This window comes from Mobula birostris, unplaced genomic scaffold (genome assembly GCF_030028105.1).
Source record: "Mobula birostris isolate sMobBir1 unplaced genomic scaffold, sMobBir1.hap1 scaffold_348, whole genome shotgun sequence".
Lineage (NCBI taxonomy): Eukaryota > Metazoa > Chordata > Chondrichthyes > Myliobatiformes > Myliobatidae > Mobula > Mobula birostris.
The window spans coordinates 79,257-94,954 of NW_027276549.1; the positions used below are offsets into that span (position 1 = coordinate 79,257).

Here is a 15,698-nt window from a genome sequence, read left to right on the forward strand (position 1 = left end):
TCCTTTGGAGTATGCAGGCCTCTCCTTCACATGTTCTACCAGTCTGTTGTTGCCAGTACAATTTTCTATGCGGTGGTGTGCTGGGGCGATGGCATCAACACGGGTGATGCCAACAGGCTCAGTAAATTGATTAGAAAGGCTGGCTCTGTTACAGGAGTCAAACTGGACACAGTGGAGGCTGTGGTAGAACAAAGGACCCTGTGGAAAATCCTGGCAATTCTGGACAATGTTTCTCACCCTTTGCATGCCATCTTATCATAACAGAGAAGCACTTTTAGTAATAGGCTAAGACAACTGCACTGCTCCAAAGAGTGCTATATGAGGTCATTAGGCTCAATAATGAGTCAACCTACAGCCAGGGAAGTGATGACCTCCTCTTGTTTTTTATTCTTTCTTACTTCTCTTCCAATATTTGTATATCTGTGCACTTGTAATGCTACTGTGACACTGTAACTTTCTTTGGGATCAATAAAGTATCTATCTATCTATCTATCTATCTATCTATCTAAAGAAGGCATGCAAGCAACTCTACTTTCTTAGAGGTTTGTGAAGATTTGGCAATCCATCTGAAACCTTGACAAACTTTTAATAGATGTGCTCTGGAGAGTATAATGACTGTTTGCATCATAGTCTGGTGTGCAAACACCATACCCTGGAATGGAAAAGCCTATAAAAAGTAATGGATACAGCCCTGTCCATCACAGTAAAGCCTCTGCACCATTAAGCATATCTTCACAGAGTATTGTTGCAGGAAAGTGGCATCCTTTATCAGGGACCCTCATCACCCACCTCACCCACATCGTGCTCTCTTCTTGCTGCTGCCACCAGGAAGGAGGTACAAGAGCCTTAGATCCCATCGCACCATGTTCAGAAAGAGTTATTTTCCTTCAACCATCAGGCTTCTGAACCAGAGTGCAAAACTTCACTTACCCTAACACTGAATCATTCCATCTATGAAATCACTTCCAAGGATTCCACAATTCTTGATCACAATGTTATTTATTTGTTTGTTTGTTTATTATTAATTATTTTGTTTTTTCTTTTTGTATTTGCACAACTTGTGGTCTTTTGCACATTGGCTGTTTATCCATCTTTGCTGTGTGCAGTTTTCATTGATTTTATTGTATTTCTTTGTAGAATTCTGGATGCTCCCAAGACAATGAATCTTAGGGTGACATGTATGTACTTTGATAATAACTTTCCTTTGAACTTTGAACTGGTATAAATCAGTGAATGAATGTCAACAGACATGGTCAATGCACACAGTCTCCTCCCCAGGGTGGGGGAAATCAAGAACTAGAGTGCATAAGTTTAAGATGAGAGGGGAGAGATTGAACAGGAAGGACAATTTCTTCACCCAGAGAGTGATCAGTATGTGGAATGAGCTGCCAGAGAAAGTGGTTGAGGCAGGAACATTAACAAAATTTAAAAGCCACTTGGACAGGTTCATGGATAGGAAAGGTTCAAAGGGATATGGGCCAAACACAGGCAAATGGAACCAGCTTAGATGGTTATCTTGGTCGATACTGACCAGTTGAGCTAAAAGGCCTATTTCCATGTTGTATGATTCTATTTTCATGATTTGTCCAGGGCTCACAGGTCTTGAGCACCTTCCACAACCTCAGGGCACTCCAGTCAGGACTTGGGAGCTGGAATTTAGGTTCTGATTATGGTGACAGGTGATTTCTGCATGGCAGATTCCCACATATGGCAAAGTGAAAATGACTAAACAATCTGCATTTACGATGCTGATTGAGGAACAGGGCAGGGGAAGCTCTTCTGGTCTAAGAATCTTTCATGTGTGTAGCTGAAGACATAAGCGGGTCTCAGTTGAAGCACTGCATTCAGAAGGCAGAGCAGCATTAGTGGGCTGCAGCTTACCGGGGTTCACTGGCACTGGGTAATGATGGGCTGAGGTCAGCTAGAACATCAACACTGGGCCAGTGTCAGATTGAAATAGGCTGAGATTTACTCACTCTGGGCCAGTATTGGGCTGAAACTGGCTGGGACATTGCTAGGACTGACTGAAGCTTTGGAACTGCCTTAGGGGGCCGTAGGAATATTCAGTCCCTGATTCTCTTTGCTCTTGTAGTATGGCAGAGCTGGTTTGAATGGCTGAATAGCCCTGAGTTGTGTGCTTCTTATGTCCTCAGTACTGATTACTGCAGGAAGACCTAGAACATGACTTCACTACTCATTGCCAACAAATTTATCGATGTCATATCTTACATGTTTCTCAGTAATCCTCCAGTGACTTTGGGCATCAATTTCCTGACTTCTGGTGAACAATTCCCTGTTCTTAGCACATTGATGCACTCTACTGGTCCGGGTCAAACTGATAAATCAAATTTTGGCTGCATGATTAGCAGGGAGGATGAACTTAGACAGCAAGAAGATATCGGTAGCACATTGAATTGGACAGTTATGCTCTCTGTAAAAAAATCTTGCTCTGCACACCTCCTTTAAATTATCCTCTTCTCACCTTAAAGCTATGGCCTCTAGTATTTAACATTTCTACCCTGAGAAAAATACTCTGACTGTCTACCCTTTTCTACCTCTCAAAATTGTATAAGCTCTGCCATGTCTCACCTCAGACTACGATGTTCTACAAAGAACAATACAATTTTGTCCAGCCTTTCTTCATACAGTATCTAACACTCTTTAATCCACACAACTTCCTGGTGAACCTCTTCTGCACCCTCACTAAAGCCAGACCCTTCCTATAATGTGGCAACTAGAACTGCACATTATACTCCGAATGCAGACAAACCAAAGTTTTATATTTTGGTTGTGTTGCTAGGATTGGGAAATTGTATTTATGAAAAGGTATGATGGAACAATCCTACATTCAATTGATGCCACTAAAATGCACAGAGAAATATCAACTAATTAAATGTCACAAGAAAAGCCAAGGCACAGCCACATTACATCACTGAATAACTAGCAACTTGAAAGATAGACATGCAAATTTCAGGCCAATGAAACATGGGAAAAGGATGGAATAGAATAATTTGCTTACCTCGGCGTATTCCTGCACAACTTGTGTCTTCTCAGCCATAATCTCCTCCTCCTGTTTGACTATAGCTCGAACCTCCTCCATAGCATCAGTGTCATCCTGAAGTTTCTTCATTAACTGTTCAACTTCCTGGGGAGAGCAGATATCAGTCAGTTCACTCGGTATGTGGCTCTCGGCAGAGAGGGACACTTAGATAAATTTCTACTTTGTGTTATGAGCAGTCAACAGAGCACACAAGCATCCAAAGTGATGATGGTTAATCAATGACTATATCACACTACAGCTGTCCAGAAATGCCCATCTCCAATGTCCAAACAATTATTGTCCTTGATGTTTCACCATTATTGTCCACAAAAGGGCTATTCTCTTCAAATACTGTCCAACCAAGTGACCGTTCTTGAAATCCCAACCAATGTCCCTCTGAGTAACCATTCCCAATTTCCTATCAGATATCCTATCCCAGGGGTCAAAGATTTGTATCTGAGGAAGTTAAACTTCCAACCAATGTTCCTTGTTTAGCTTCTTGTCGTAAACAAGTGAATAGGGTCCTCAGCGGCTTAATTAAAGAATGCATTCAGCTGGTCTGATGAACATAACTGAAAAACATCACATGCGTGTGATGTCACCAAACAGCCAAAAGAGTAAAATGTTAAAGAGCAGTCAGTCTTGTTAGGAATGGTTAAGGAACAAAAAGAAGAATGACAGATAGGGTGACTAGAATCCATTTATTCTGCCTTTGATTTCTGTGAAGAGAACTCAGGGCTGTGTGCTAGGGAGATTCTAGGCAGTTTCTAGAGTAAGTTACATGGTTGGCACAACATTGTGGGCTGAAGCGCCGGTAATGTGCAGTAGATTTCTATGTTCTATGATCTATCTGCAATTCACTGGTATGTCTTTTTAACTTATAGGAATTGTACCTGTATTTTGGAAATCCTTTGAGTTTTAGAAATTGCTTGTAATTTGGAAATTACAAAATAGAAATCCTCTGTGAGCTTTAAGTGTGTTTTAAGAATTTTACCCAAATTTGAATAATTGGGTAACAGTTCATTTATATCACTAAAAAGAAATGAACTGTGTTTAAAATACTTTGTTAGCTGTAAGTATCTCATCTAGGTGGAAGGTGGGGTGACCTACAGCTCAAATAGTGGGTATAAACAACTAAACTCCCTTTAGTGAGGGTACCCATAGCTATCTATATTAGATAGGACCTAAGACCTTCATTTGAGTTCAGAACTTCATGGACAGCAAACCCTATACAATCACATTTGACAGCCAATGTGATCACATTATATCAAAATTATTAATTTCAAAATGGTTGTTATTTAGACCATACGACCTCAGAGCAGAATTAGGCCATTTAGCTGATCGAGCCTACTTCGCCATTCCATCGTGGCTGATTTACTTTCCCTCTCAACCCCATTCTCCTGCCTTCTCCCTGTAACCTTTGACACCCTGATTAATCAAGAACCTATCAACCTCTGCCTTAAATATACCCAATGACTTAGCCAGCACAGCCATCTGTGGCTAATAATTTTGCAGATTCACTCCCTTCTAGATAAATAAATTTTTCCTCATTTCTGATACTACATTGATTGGCCTAATCTCAAATTATAACAAGGCAGCCTACAGAGAAGTCATCACCCTGACACAGTGGTGTCAAGAAAACAACCTCTCCCTCAATATCACAAAAACAAAGTAGCTGGTTGGGGACTACAGGAGGCATGGAGACAGGCTAACCCTATTGACATCAATGGATCTGGGGTTGAGAGGGTGAACAGCTTTAAGTTCCTCAGCATACACATCACCGAGAATCTCATGTGGTCTGTACGTACCAGCTGTGTGGTGAAGAAAGCAAATAGCACCTCTTTCACCTCAGAAGGTTGAAGAAGTTTGGTATGGGTCTCCAAATCCTAAGAACTTTCTACAAGGGCACAATTGAAAGCATCCTGACTGGCTGCGTCACTGCCTGGTATGAAAACTGTACTTACCTCAATTGCAGGACCCTGCAGAGAGTGGTGTAGAAAGCCCAGCACATCTGTATATATGAACTTCCCACTATTCAGGACGTTTACAGAGCCAGGTGTGTAAAAAGGGCCCGAAGGATCAATGGGGACCTGAGTCACCTTAACCACAATCTGTTTCAGCTGCTACCACTGGGAAACAGTACTGCAGCATAAAAGCCAGGACTAACAGGCTCCGGGGACAGCTTCTTCCACCAGGTCATCAGACTGATTAATTCATGTTGATACAATTATATTTCTATGTTATATTGACTGTCCTGTTGTACGTACTATTTATTATAAATCGCACATTGCATATTTAGATAAAGACACAACGTAAAGGTTTTTACTCCTCATGTATGTGAAGGGTGTAAGTAATAATGTCAATTCAATTCATCCTAAATGGACATACCTCAATTCTGAAGCTATGCCCTCGATTCCTAGACTCCCCACTATGGGAAACATACTTTCCACATCCACTCAGTTCAGACCTTTCAATGAGACCCACCCCTCATTCTTCTAAACTCCAGCCATCAAATGCTCCTCATATAGTATGTTAACCCTTTCATTCCTGAGATCATGCGCATGAACCTCCTTTGGGCACTCTCCAATGCCAGCATACCCTTTCTTAGAAAAGGGACCCAAAGCTACTCACAATGCTCAAAGTGCGGTCTGACCAATGCCTTATAAAGCATTGCATCCTTTTATATTCTAGTCCTCTTGAAATGAGTGTGAACAATGCATTCCCCTTTCTTACCACGGACACAACATGCAAGTTAACCTTTAGGGAATCCTATACAAGGATTCCAGAGTCCTTTTGCACCTCTGATTTTTGAATTATCTCCACATTTATAAAATAACCATGCCTTTATTCGGAATCAGAATCAGGTTTATTATCACCGGCATGTGACATGAAACTTGTTAACTTAGCAGCGGCAGTTCAATGCAACACATAATCTAGCAGAGAGAGAGAAATAAGAATGATAATAATAAATGAAACAAAAATAATAATAATCATCATAAATGAAATTAAAAAATAAACAAGTAAATCAATTATGTATATTGAGTAGATTAAAAATGTTCAAAAACAGAAATATTGTATATTTAAAAAAAAGTGAAGTAGTGTCTAAAGATTCAATGTCCCTTTGGGAATTGGATGGCAGAGGGGAAGAAGCCGTTCCTGAATCACTGAGTGTGTGCCTTCAGGTTTCAATACCTCCTACCTGATGGTAACAGTGAGAAAAGGTCATGCCTGGGTGCTGGAGGTCCTTAATAATGGATGCTGCCTTTCTGAGACACCACTCCCCGAAGATGTCCTGGGTGCTTTGTAGGCTAGTGCCCAAGATGAAGGTGACTAGATTTACAACCTTCTGCAGCTTCTTTTGGTCCTGTGCAGTAGCTCCTCCCCTGTCAGAATGCTCTCCAAGGTACAACTATAGAAGTTTTTGAGTGTATTTGTTGACATGCCAAATCTCTTCAAGCTCCTAATAAAGTATAGATGCTGTCTTGCCTTCTTTATAACTGCATCAATATGTTGGGATCAAGTTACATCCTCAGAGATCTTGACACCCAGGAACTTGAAGCTGCTCACTCTCTCCGTTTCTGATACCTCTATGAGGATTGGTATGCGTTCCTTCGTCTTACCTTTCCTAAAGTCCACAATCAGCTCTTTCACCTTACTGACGTTGAGTGCCAGGTTGTTGCTGTGGCACCACTCCACTAGTTGGCATATCTCACGCCTGTATGCCCTCTTGTCACCACCTGAGATTCTCCCAAGAATGGTTGTATCGTCAGCAAATTTATAGATGGTATTTGAGTTATGCCTAGCCACACAGTCATGTGTATATAGAGAGTAGAGCAGTGGGCTAAGCACACACCCCTGAGGTGCGCCAGTGTTGATTGTCAGCGAGGAGGATATGTTATCACCAATCTGCACAGATTGTGGTCTTCCAGTTAGGAAGTCGAGGATCCAATTGCAGAGGGAAGAACAGAGGCCCAGGTTTTGCAACTTCTCAATCAGGATTGTGGGAATAATGGTATTAAATGCTGAGCTATAGTCAATGAACAGCATCCTAACGTAGGTGATTGTATTATCCAGGTGGTCTAAAGCCATGTGGAGAGCCACTGAGGTTGCGTCTGCCGTTGACCTATTGTGGCAGTAGACAAATTGCAGTGGGTCCAGGTCTTTGCTGAGGCAGGAGTTCAGTCTAGTCATGACCAACCTCTCAAAGCATTTCATCACTGTCGATGTGTTGGCGCGTGGCCAACTGGTTAAGGCATCAGTCTAGTGATCTGAAGGTTGCTAGTTTGAGCCTCAGCTGAGGCAGCGTGTTGTGTCCTTGAGCAAGGCACTTAACCACACATTGCTCTGTGACGACACCAATGCCAAGCTGTATAGTTCTAGTGCCCTTCCCTTGGACAACATCGGTTGCGTGGAGAGGGGAGAATTGCAGTATGGGCAACTGCTGGTCTTCCATACAACCTTGCCCAGGCCTCAGTCAACATCGAAATCGATGCAGCCGAAGAAGAAGAAGACACTGTCGATGTGAGTACTACTGGACGATAATCATTAAGGCAGCCCACATTATTCTTCTTAGGCACTGGTATAATTGTTGCCTTTTTGAAGCAAGTGGGAACTTCCGCCCATAGCAGTGAGAGGCTGAAAATGTCCTTGAATACTCATGCTAGTTGGTTGGCACAGGTTTTCAGAGCCTTACCAGGTAGGTACTCCATCAGGACCTTCCGTCTTGTGAGGGTTCACTCTCTTTAAAGACAGCCTAACATCAGGCTCTGAGATGGAGATCACAGAGTCATCAGGTGCAATGGGATTTTCACAGCCTTTAGCTGTAGTTGTGTTCTCCCTTTCAAAGCGTGCGTAAAAGGCGTTGAGTTCATCTGGTGGTGAAGCATCACTGCCATTCATGCTATTGGGTTTCGCTTTGTAGGAAGTAATGTCTTGCAGACCCTGCCAGGGTTGCCGTGCATCCGATGTTATTTCCAACCTCGTTCAAAATTGTCCCTTCGCCCTTGAAATAGCCCTCTGCAAATCATACCTGGTTTTCTGGTACAGGCCTGGGTTGCCAGACTTGAATGGCACAGATCTAGCCTTCAGTAGACGATGTACCTCCTGGTTCATCCATGGCTTTTAGTTTGGGATTGTACAATAAGTTTTTGTGGGCACACACTCATCCACACAGGTTTTAATGAAGTTGGTAACAACTGCAGCATACTCATTCAGGTTCGAAGATGAATCACTGAATGCAATCCAGTCCACCGATTCAAAGCAGTCCTGTAGGTGCTCCTGTGCTTCCCTTGTCCACACCTCCTTGGTCCTCATTGCTGGTGCTGCAGTCTTCAGTCTCTGCCTATACTCAGGGAATAGAAGTACAGCCAGGTGATCAGACTTCCTGAAGTGAGGGCATGGAATAGCATAGTAGGCATTCTTGATGGTGGTGTAGCAATGGTCCAGTGTGTTGTTTCCTCTTGTATTGAAAGTGATCTGTTGATGGTAGATGCTTAGTGATTTTTCCAGACTGGCCTGGTTAAAATCTCCCAAAACGATGATGAGTCTGATTCGTGCATGTTGATCTCATTGCTCAGATCATTTAAAGCCTGCTTGACATTGACCTGAGGTGGAATGTAAACTGCTACCAAAATGACCCCAGAGAACTCCTGTGGTAGGTAAAAAGAATGGCACTTTACTGCTAGATATTCCAGGCCTGGTGAGCAGAATTGGGACAGCACTGATATATTCATGCACCCAGAGTCGATCATGAGGCAAACTCCTCCACTTCTGCTTTTGAGAGACTTCTGCCAAAGTGCATGACTATGTGCTTCCTTATACTATATTCCATTTGCCACTTATTTGCCCATCCCGCATTCTGTCTAAGACCTGTTTCCTCAACACTAACTGCCCCTCCACCTATCTTAATATCATCTGCAAACTTGGCCACAAAGCCATCAATTCCTCCTTCTAAAATCATTGACATACAACATGAAAAGAAGCTGTCCCAACACCAATCCCTGCAGAACACCACTAGTCACCAGAAGCCAACCAGAAAAGGTCCCCTTTATTCCCACTCTTTGCCTCCTAGCAGTCAGCCAATCTTCTAACCATTCCAATACCTCTCCTATAATACCGTAGGCTCTTATTTCGTTAATGAGCCTCATATGCAGCACCTAATCTAAGGCCTTCTGAAAATCCAAATAAACAGCATCCACTGACTTTCCTTTGTCCATCCTGCCCGATATATCCTCAAAGAATTCCCACAGATTTTTCAGGCAAGATTTCCCCTTTAGAAAAAATCATGCTGACTCTGGACTATTTTACCACTCGCCTCCAAGTACCCCAAAACCACACTCTTTAATAGACTCCAACAACTTTTTAGCCACTGAAGTCAGGCTAAATGGCCTATAATTTCCTTTCTTCTGCTTCCCTTCTCTTATTAAAGAGTGGAGTGATATTTGCAATTTTCTAGACCTCAGAAATCATTCCTGAATCCAGTGATATTATAAGGATCATTACTAATGCCTCCACAGTCTCTTCAGCTACCTCTTTCAGAACCCTGGGGCTTAGATCTTCTGGTCCAGGTGACGTATCTAGCTTCAGACTTTTCAGCTTCCCAAGCACCCTCTCCTTAGTAGTAGCAATGACACTCACTTCTACCCCTTGACACTCCCCCATTTCTGGCCTTCTGTGAGTGCTTTCCAACGTGAAAACTGACACAAGATACTTACTAAGTTCCTCTGCCATTTCTTTGTCCCCCATTACTACCTCCCCAGCATATTTACCAGCGATCTGATATCCACTCTCATTTCTCTTTTACCCTTTACTATCTGAAAAAAACTTTTTTTTTTAACCTTCATTTATATTATTGTCTGGTTTAGCTTTACAGTATACTTAATTGTTTCTTGCCTTATGGTGTTTTAGTTGCCGTCCATTGCTTTGTAAAAGCTTCCCAATCTTCTACCTTCCCACTAACTTTTGCTATATTATTTTCCCTCCCTTTTGCTTTTATGCTGTATTGATTTCGTTTGTAGGCCATAGTTGCCTCATCCTCCCTTTAGAATACTTCTTTATCTTTGGGATGTATCTTTCCTTCAGCTTCTCCCAGAAACACCAGCCATTGCTGCCTGCTGTGATCTCTGCTGTGTCCCTTTCCAATTAACTTTGGTCAGCTCCCCTTTCATGCCTCAGTACTCAACTGTAAAACTGATACATTCGATTGTAGCTTCTCCTTCTCAAGTTGCAGGTTGAATTTTATCATATTATGATCACTACCTCCTAAATGTTTCTTTACTTTAAAACTTTCTAATCAAATCTGGGTCATTACATAACATGCAATCTAGAATTGCTATTCACCAAGTGTGCTCTACCACAAGCCATATTGTAGACATTCTACAAATTCCCTCTCTTGGGATCTAGCAGTAGTCCAGCTGAAAGAGCTTTTCACAAGTGCCGCAGCAGTCCACCTAGTACTATAAAATGGCTGAATTCCTGGTTCCAGTAGCTGTCCAAGCATTTGCTGGTCAATATTATGAATATGTTAATATTATAGCAGAAATATTGCATAACACTCCAAATGTTCCTCAATTTTTAAAAAATTTTCTTTGCTCAGCATAACAAAACTTCCAATCTACAGGTACATTTACATTTCTTCCCCTCACAGATATCAACTATCAGAACACTTCCATCAAAATACAGACATCACCCCAACATCCTACACAAAAGCCCTTATTAGTATAGCAGACAGATTTACATCTACATACTGCGGAAAAGGTTGCCATGTTTTATGAAAACTATTTGCTTTTGAGTGTACCATACACGTCAAAAAGTCCAAAGGAATGTATTCCATGATTAATTTACGCTAACCAAAAAGTCCAGGGGCCTTGTTGGGTATCCAACAAAGTAAAATCTTCTTCCTCGTACATAAAGTCAGCATGTTAAAAAGTTTTTCTGATGTGCATTAATAATATGACTGCTGAGTAAGCCTAAGAGAAAAGACACTGGATCCAGTTCAAGCTCCACCTTCAGAATCTTTTCCATTTCACCCAAAATATCACTCCAGTATGCCTGAGGCTTGGGACAAGTCCAACAACAGTGGGTGAAAGTTCCAGTATTTACTTTACATTTAGAACACATTGGAGAAACCCCCGTCTTAAATTTTGAGAGATGAACTGGAGTCAGATGGGCTCTATGCAGAACTTTGAGTTGCAGTTTTTTAGTTCTATTACAAACTGAAATTTTCTTTGCATTATCACAGATGTCTTCCCATGTTTCAGCTGTAATTTCTACTCCCAGCTCTTCCTCCCAGACCCTTCCCAGCTGCTCAGCCTCTCCACAAGAATATTCCCTCAGGATGCTGTAAAAAGTACGAATGGAGACTTCACCCTTAGAACAAAGCATCCTCTTTTCTATGTCAGAACTACAGAAATCAGATAACAATGATTTTTTTCTGTATATAATCTCTTATCTGAAAGAAACGAAACATATCCTTGTTGGGTATGTTAAATTTCTGTACTATTTGACTAAAAAACATCATTGTTCCTTCATCAAACAAATCTCCTAGATGGAAAATATCCTTAGAAATCCAAAGTTTAAATCCAGAATCCATTATGCCAGGCTGAACATCTGGACTGCCGGTTATTGGAGTGAAGGGTGATATTTTCGCTGCGTTGCCCTCAATTTGTCGCACTGCCCTCCAAGCCCTGACTGTATTAATTGTTATTGGATTGCGACAATATTCCTTAACTAGTTTCATCTTATTGAGGAAAAGCAAATTAATAAGAGGGCATTTTGCTTGTGAAGCTTCAATGTCCAGCCAAATTGAGGAGGGGTCCCTGCAAATCCAGTCAACCACATAAGATAAAAAGGAACTTAATTGATATTTTTTGATGTCTGGAAAATCCAGACCCCCTAGACTAATGGGAAGCTGTAACTTAGACACTTTAATACAGGGTTTTTTTTTGTTCCAAATGAAAGAAACAAACCAGCCATTTATTTTTTTAAGTATTTGTTGGGTAAAAATGACTGGAATCATTCGTATTGGGTAGAGCAGACGAAGGAGAATGCTCATTTTGAGCAAGGATATTCGGCCAAGCCAAGAAATGGGAAGAGTGCTCCATTGCTCAAGATCCTGTTTGATTTTGTCAAATAACTGTGTAAAGTTAGCTTTGAACAATTAATCGAACGTAGGTGTGATAAATATACCCAAGTAAACAAAACCTGTCTACGACCATTCAAAGGGGAAAACACCCTAAGTGTCAGGTACCTGCTGCAGATTCCCCAGAGACATAGTCTCTGATTTAGTAAAGTTTATTTTATAACCTGAACAGGCGCTAAATGAATCGATGCAAGGTGGTTCACTGATATAGCAGGGTTTGATAAGAAAATTAGAACATCATCTGCATACAATGTAATTTTATGTGACTTTAGTCCTATGTCTGAAACAGATATTTTAGGATCTCGCCGAATCGCCTCAGCCAGTGGCTCAATCACTAGTGGTGATAAAGGGCAGCCCTGCTGGCTGCCCCTCAGAATACTAAAATTATCCAACCTAATACCATTAGTGAGAATCACAGCCAAAGGGTCATTATAAAGAACCTTCACCCACTTAATAAAATTATTGCCCAAACCAAATCGTTCTAAAGTAACAAAAAAGATAACAGCCATTCAACACCATCAAAGGCCTTTTCTGCATCTAAGGAAACGACCATGCCGTCCACTGCCTGTTGCTGACATGCCTGAATCACATTAAGTAATCTTCTGATATTGTTAGATGATCTACGTTTTTTTACAAAACCCGTTTGATCCTCTCTTATGATAAAAGGTAACACAGTTTCTAATCGCAATGCTGAGGTTTTAAATAAGATTTTAAAGTCAACATTTATTAATGAAATAGGCCTGTAGGAGGCACAATCTTCAGGGCTGTTTCCTTTCTTAAGAATTAGGGAGATATTAGCTTCTCTCAATGATGGTGGGAGGAGACCACAATTAAATGCATGATTGAACATGTTTAGCATAGGCTCTGATAATAACCCTGTGAACTCTTTATAGAATTCACTACCGAGTCCATCAGGACCAGGGGCCCTCCCACTTCGGAGCTGTCTCACAGCTTCCTGTATCTCATGTATAGATAACGGAGCATTGAGGAGGGACTCTTGTTCAGAAGAAATGCCTAGGAGATCCAAGTTCCTGAAAAAGGACTCCATTCTGGATTGTCCATCATTACATTGCTGAGATTGATACAATTTAGAATAAAAATTCTTAAATACAACATTAATCATTTTAGAATTACTAGTGAGGGCTCCTGTCCCATCCCTAATTGAAGCTATAGTCTGAGAGGCATTTTTCTTTCTAGTTAAATAAGCCAAATACCTACCTGGTTTTTCACCATGTTCAAACAATTGTTGTTTAGCAAATGTCAATTTTCTTTTGGCTGCTTGTGTAATTAAAGAGTTTAGTGTACAGCGTACGGCTGTGATCTTCTATAACTTGGCTGCAGAAGGCTTATTAATATAATCCTTTTCAGCTGCCGCAAGCCTTGCTTCCGCTAGGTGCTGCCGTTCCGCAGCTTGTCACTTTTTGCTAGCAGAGTAGGAGATAATTAATCCCCTTGCATAGGCCTTAGCGGTTTCCCAGAGCATCGATGGACTACTAGCTGATTTGGAATTAATAGATAGGAAAGTTTTGAATTGAGAAGTAAAGTAATCTATAAATTTATTATCTTTTAGAATGAAAGGATTCAGCCTCCAATGTCTAGATCATGTTGAATTATCTTTGGGCTTACTATTTTAATATACTGCTGCATGGTAAGAAATAGCGATATTTCCAATTGTGCATGATACAACTAAATCTAGGAGCATTTTGGGGGTTAGAAAAAAATCTATTCTGGTGTAACACTTGTGTGGATTAGAAAAAAATGTGAAATCTTTGTCTGAGGGATGTAGCAACCTCCAGACATCCACAAGTCCTAGTTCTCCACATGGGCCCATGATTTGTTTGGACTGTGAGGAGAGCAATGGGGGACCACTATTCACTCTCTCCATCAATCGGTCTATGAGCCAATTAAAATCCCCACCTACAATAATGTTTTGTATTGAAAAGCTTGTAAGTTTGGAAAAAGCATCTATTAGGAATTTGAGAGGATGAGCTGGAGGGCAGTAAACATTGAGAATACCATATTCCTCTCCATATATTGAAGCCTTAACAATCACAAATCTCCCATACTTATCCTTAATGCAGTCTAGTAACTTAAAAGGTAGGTTCTTCCTAATTAAAATGGCCACCCCCATACTCCTGGTATTAAAAGATGAAAAATAAACTTGATCAAATTCACTCTGTTGCAGTTTTAGATGTTCTTTATCATTTAAATATGTCTCCTGCAGTAAGGCTATGTCCACCCTTCCTTTTTTTCAGGTTTAATGGGATTTTCTTTCTCTTGATTGGTGAATGATTCCCCTTAAATGTTCCAAGTGCACAATTTTAATATATTACTGGTCATAACCCTTTATAATAATCATTTGACTCTGGAGGAGAAGAAACTCAATTTAAGATCAGCTGAGCAGCAATAAGTGAATGAAAAAAAACACACAAAAAAAAACAAAGCGCCAACAGCGCTGAACAAGAGGACTTACACCACACTTAAAGGGGATATCTGAACCTTCTAGCACCCCATATTCTGTCCCACTGCCAATATGGCATTTAAGATAGTCAAAAATGAAAACAGGACATAATTTATCAATCCACCGATTTGTTACCGTCATGTTTAAGCTCCTTCAGGCTGGAGCAGCACCGCTAATTTAAACAAATAATGAAACTATATTAATGAAAACAAATACGTTACCCATCCTATAAGTTATCTTGTTGTCGAGTAATGAAAAGGTAAAATAAAAGTGACCATCGAGCATGTTATCGCCCGTAACCAGGGCTACACAATATATACATTCTTTAGCCCAACGTGTCTACAAAAGTTTTAGCTTTGCCAGGAGAATCAAATATCTTGGTGGTCCCATTGTAGGTGATTTTCATTGCCGCTGGGTACAGCATAAAGTACTGGATTCCGGATTCCCTCAGCCGCTTCTTTACCTGATCGAGTTCCTTGCGCTTCCGAATAACGGCTGCCGAAAAATCTTGAAAAAACATAAGCCTGGATCCCTCATATGTTAAAGCCTGGGCACCAGTCCCGCGGCATCTCAAAGCCTCCATCACTTTTTGCTTATCACCGAAATTATGGAACTGCATGAGGACAGGTCGAGGGTGTTGGTCTCGGCCCGGTTTTGGAGCCAGCGTATGATGAGCTCTTTCTACTTTAATGCGTCCATCCTTGGTTTCCAAATCAAGGAAATTAGGCAGCCAGCCCTCAAAAAAACTTCGTTAGCTGGCTGCTTTCTGTACCTTCAGGTAGACTGATAATTCGAATGTTTTTCCTCCTACCTCTATTCTCAAGATTATCGATATGGTCCGACAGGCTTTGAACTTGCTTTTCTAGCGCTCGGATGCGGCTTTGGGCTTGATCAGCTACAGTCTCAACCGCAGAGACTCGGCCCTCAGCCTCGGTCGTTCTCTTATCAAGATTTTTAAGCTCCAATGTGCGGTTCTGGAGTGTTCGAGAGAGTGGACCCAGCTTCTCGTCCATCATTTTGGATATGTTCTCTGTAACTTCCTGAATTAGTTGATGAAA

The 15,698-nt window shown here is 41.2% G+C and overlaps 1 protein-coding gene across 1 annotated transcript in view; it reads right to left on the bottom strand.

Moving 5' to 3' along the window:
- Positions 1–15,698, bottom strand: part of LOC140193014 (dynein axonemal heavy chain 6-like) — a gene marked incomplete at its 3' end in the record, with an annotated part of 382,778 nt that overhangs the window by 22,397 nt on the left and 344,683 nt on the right. Inside the window, exon 55 of the mRNA XM_072250467.1 lies at positions 3,020–3,145. Coding sequence (XP_072106568.1) covers positions 3,020–3,145 — 126 coding nt within the window. The remainder of the gene's footprint in view (positions 1–3,019; positions 3,146–15,698) is intronic.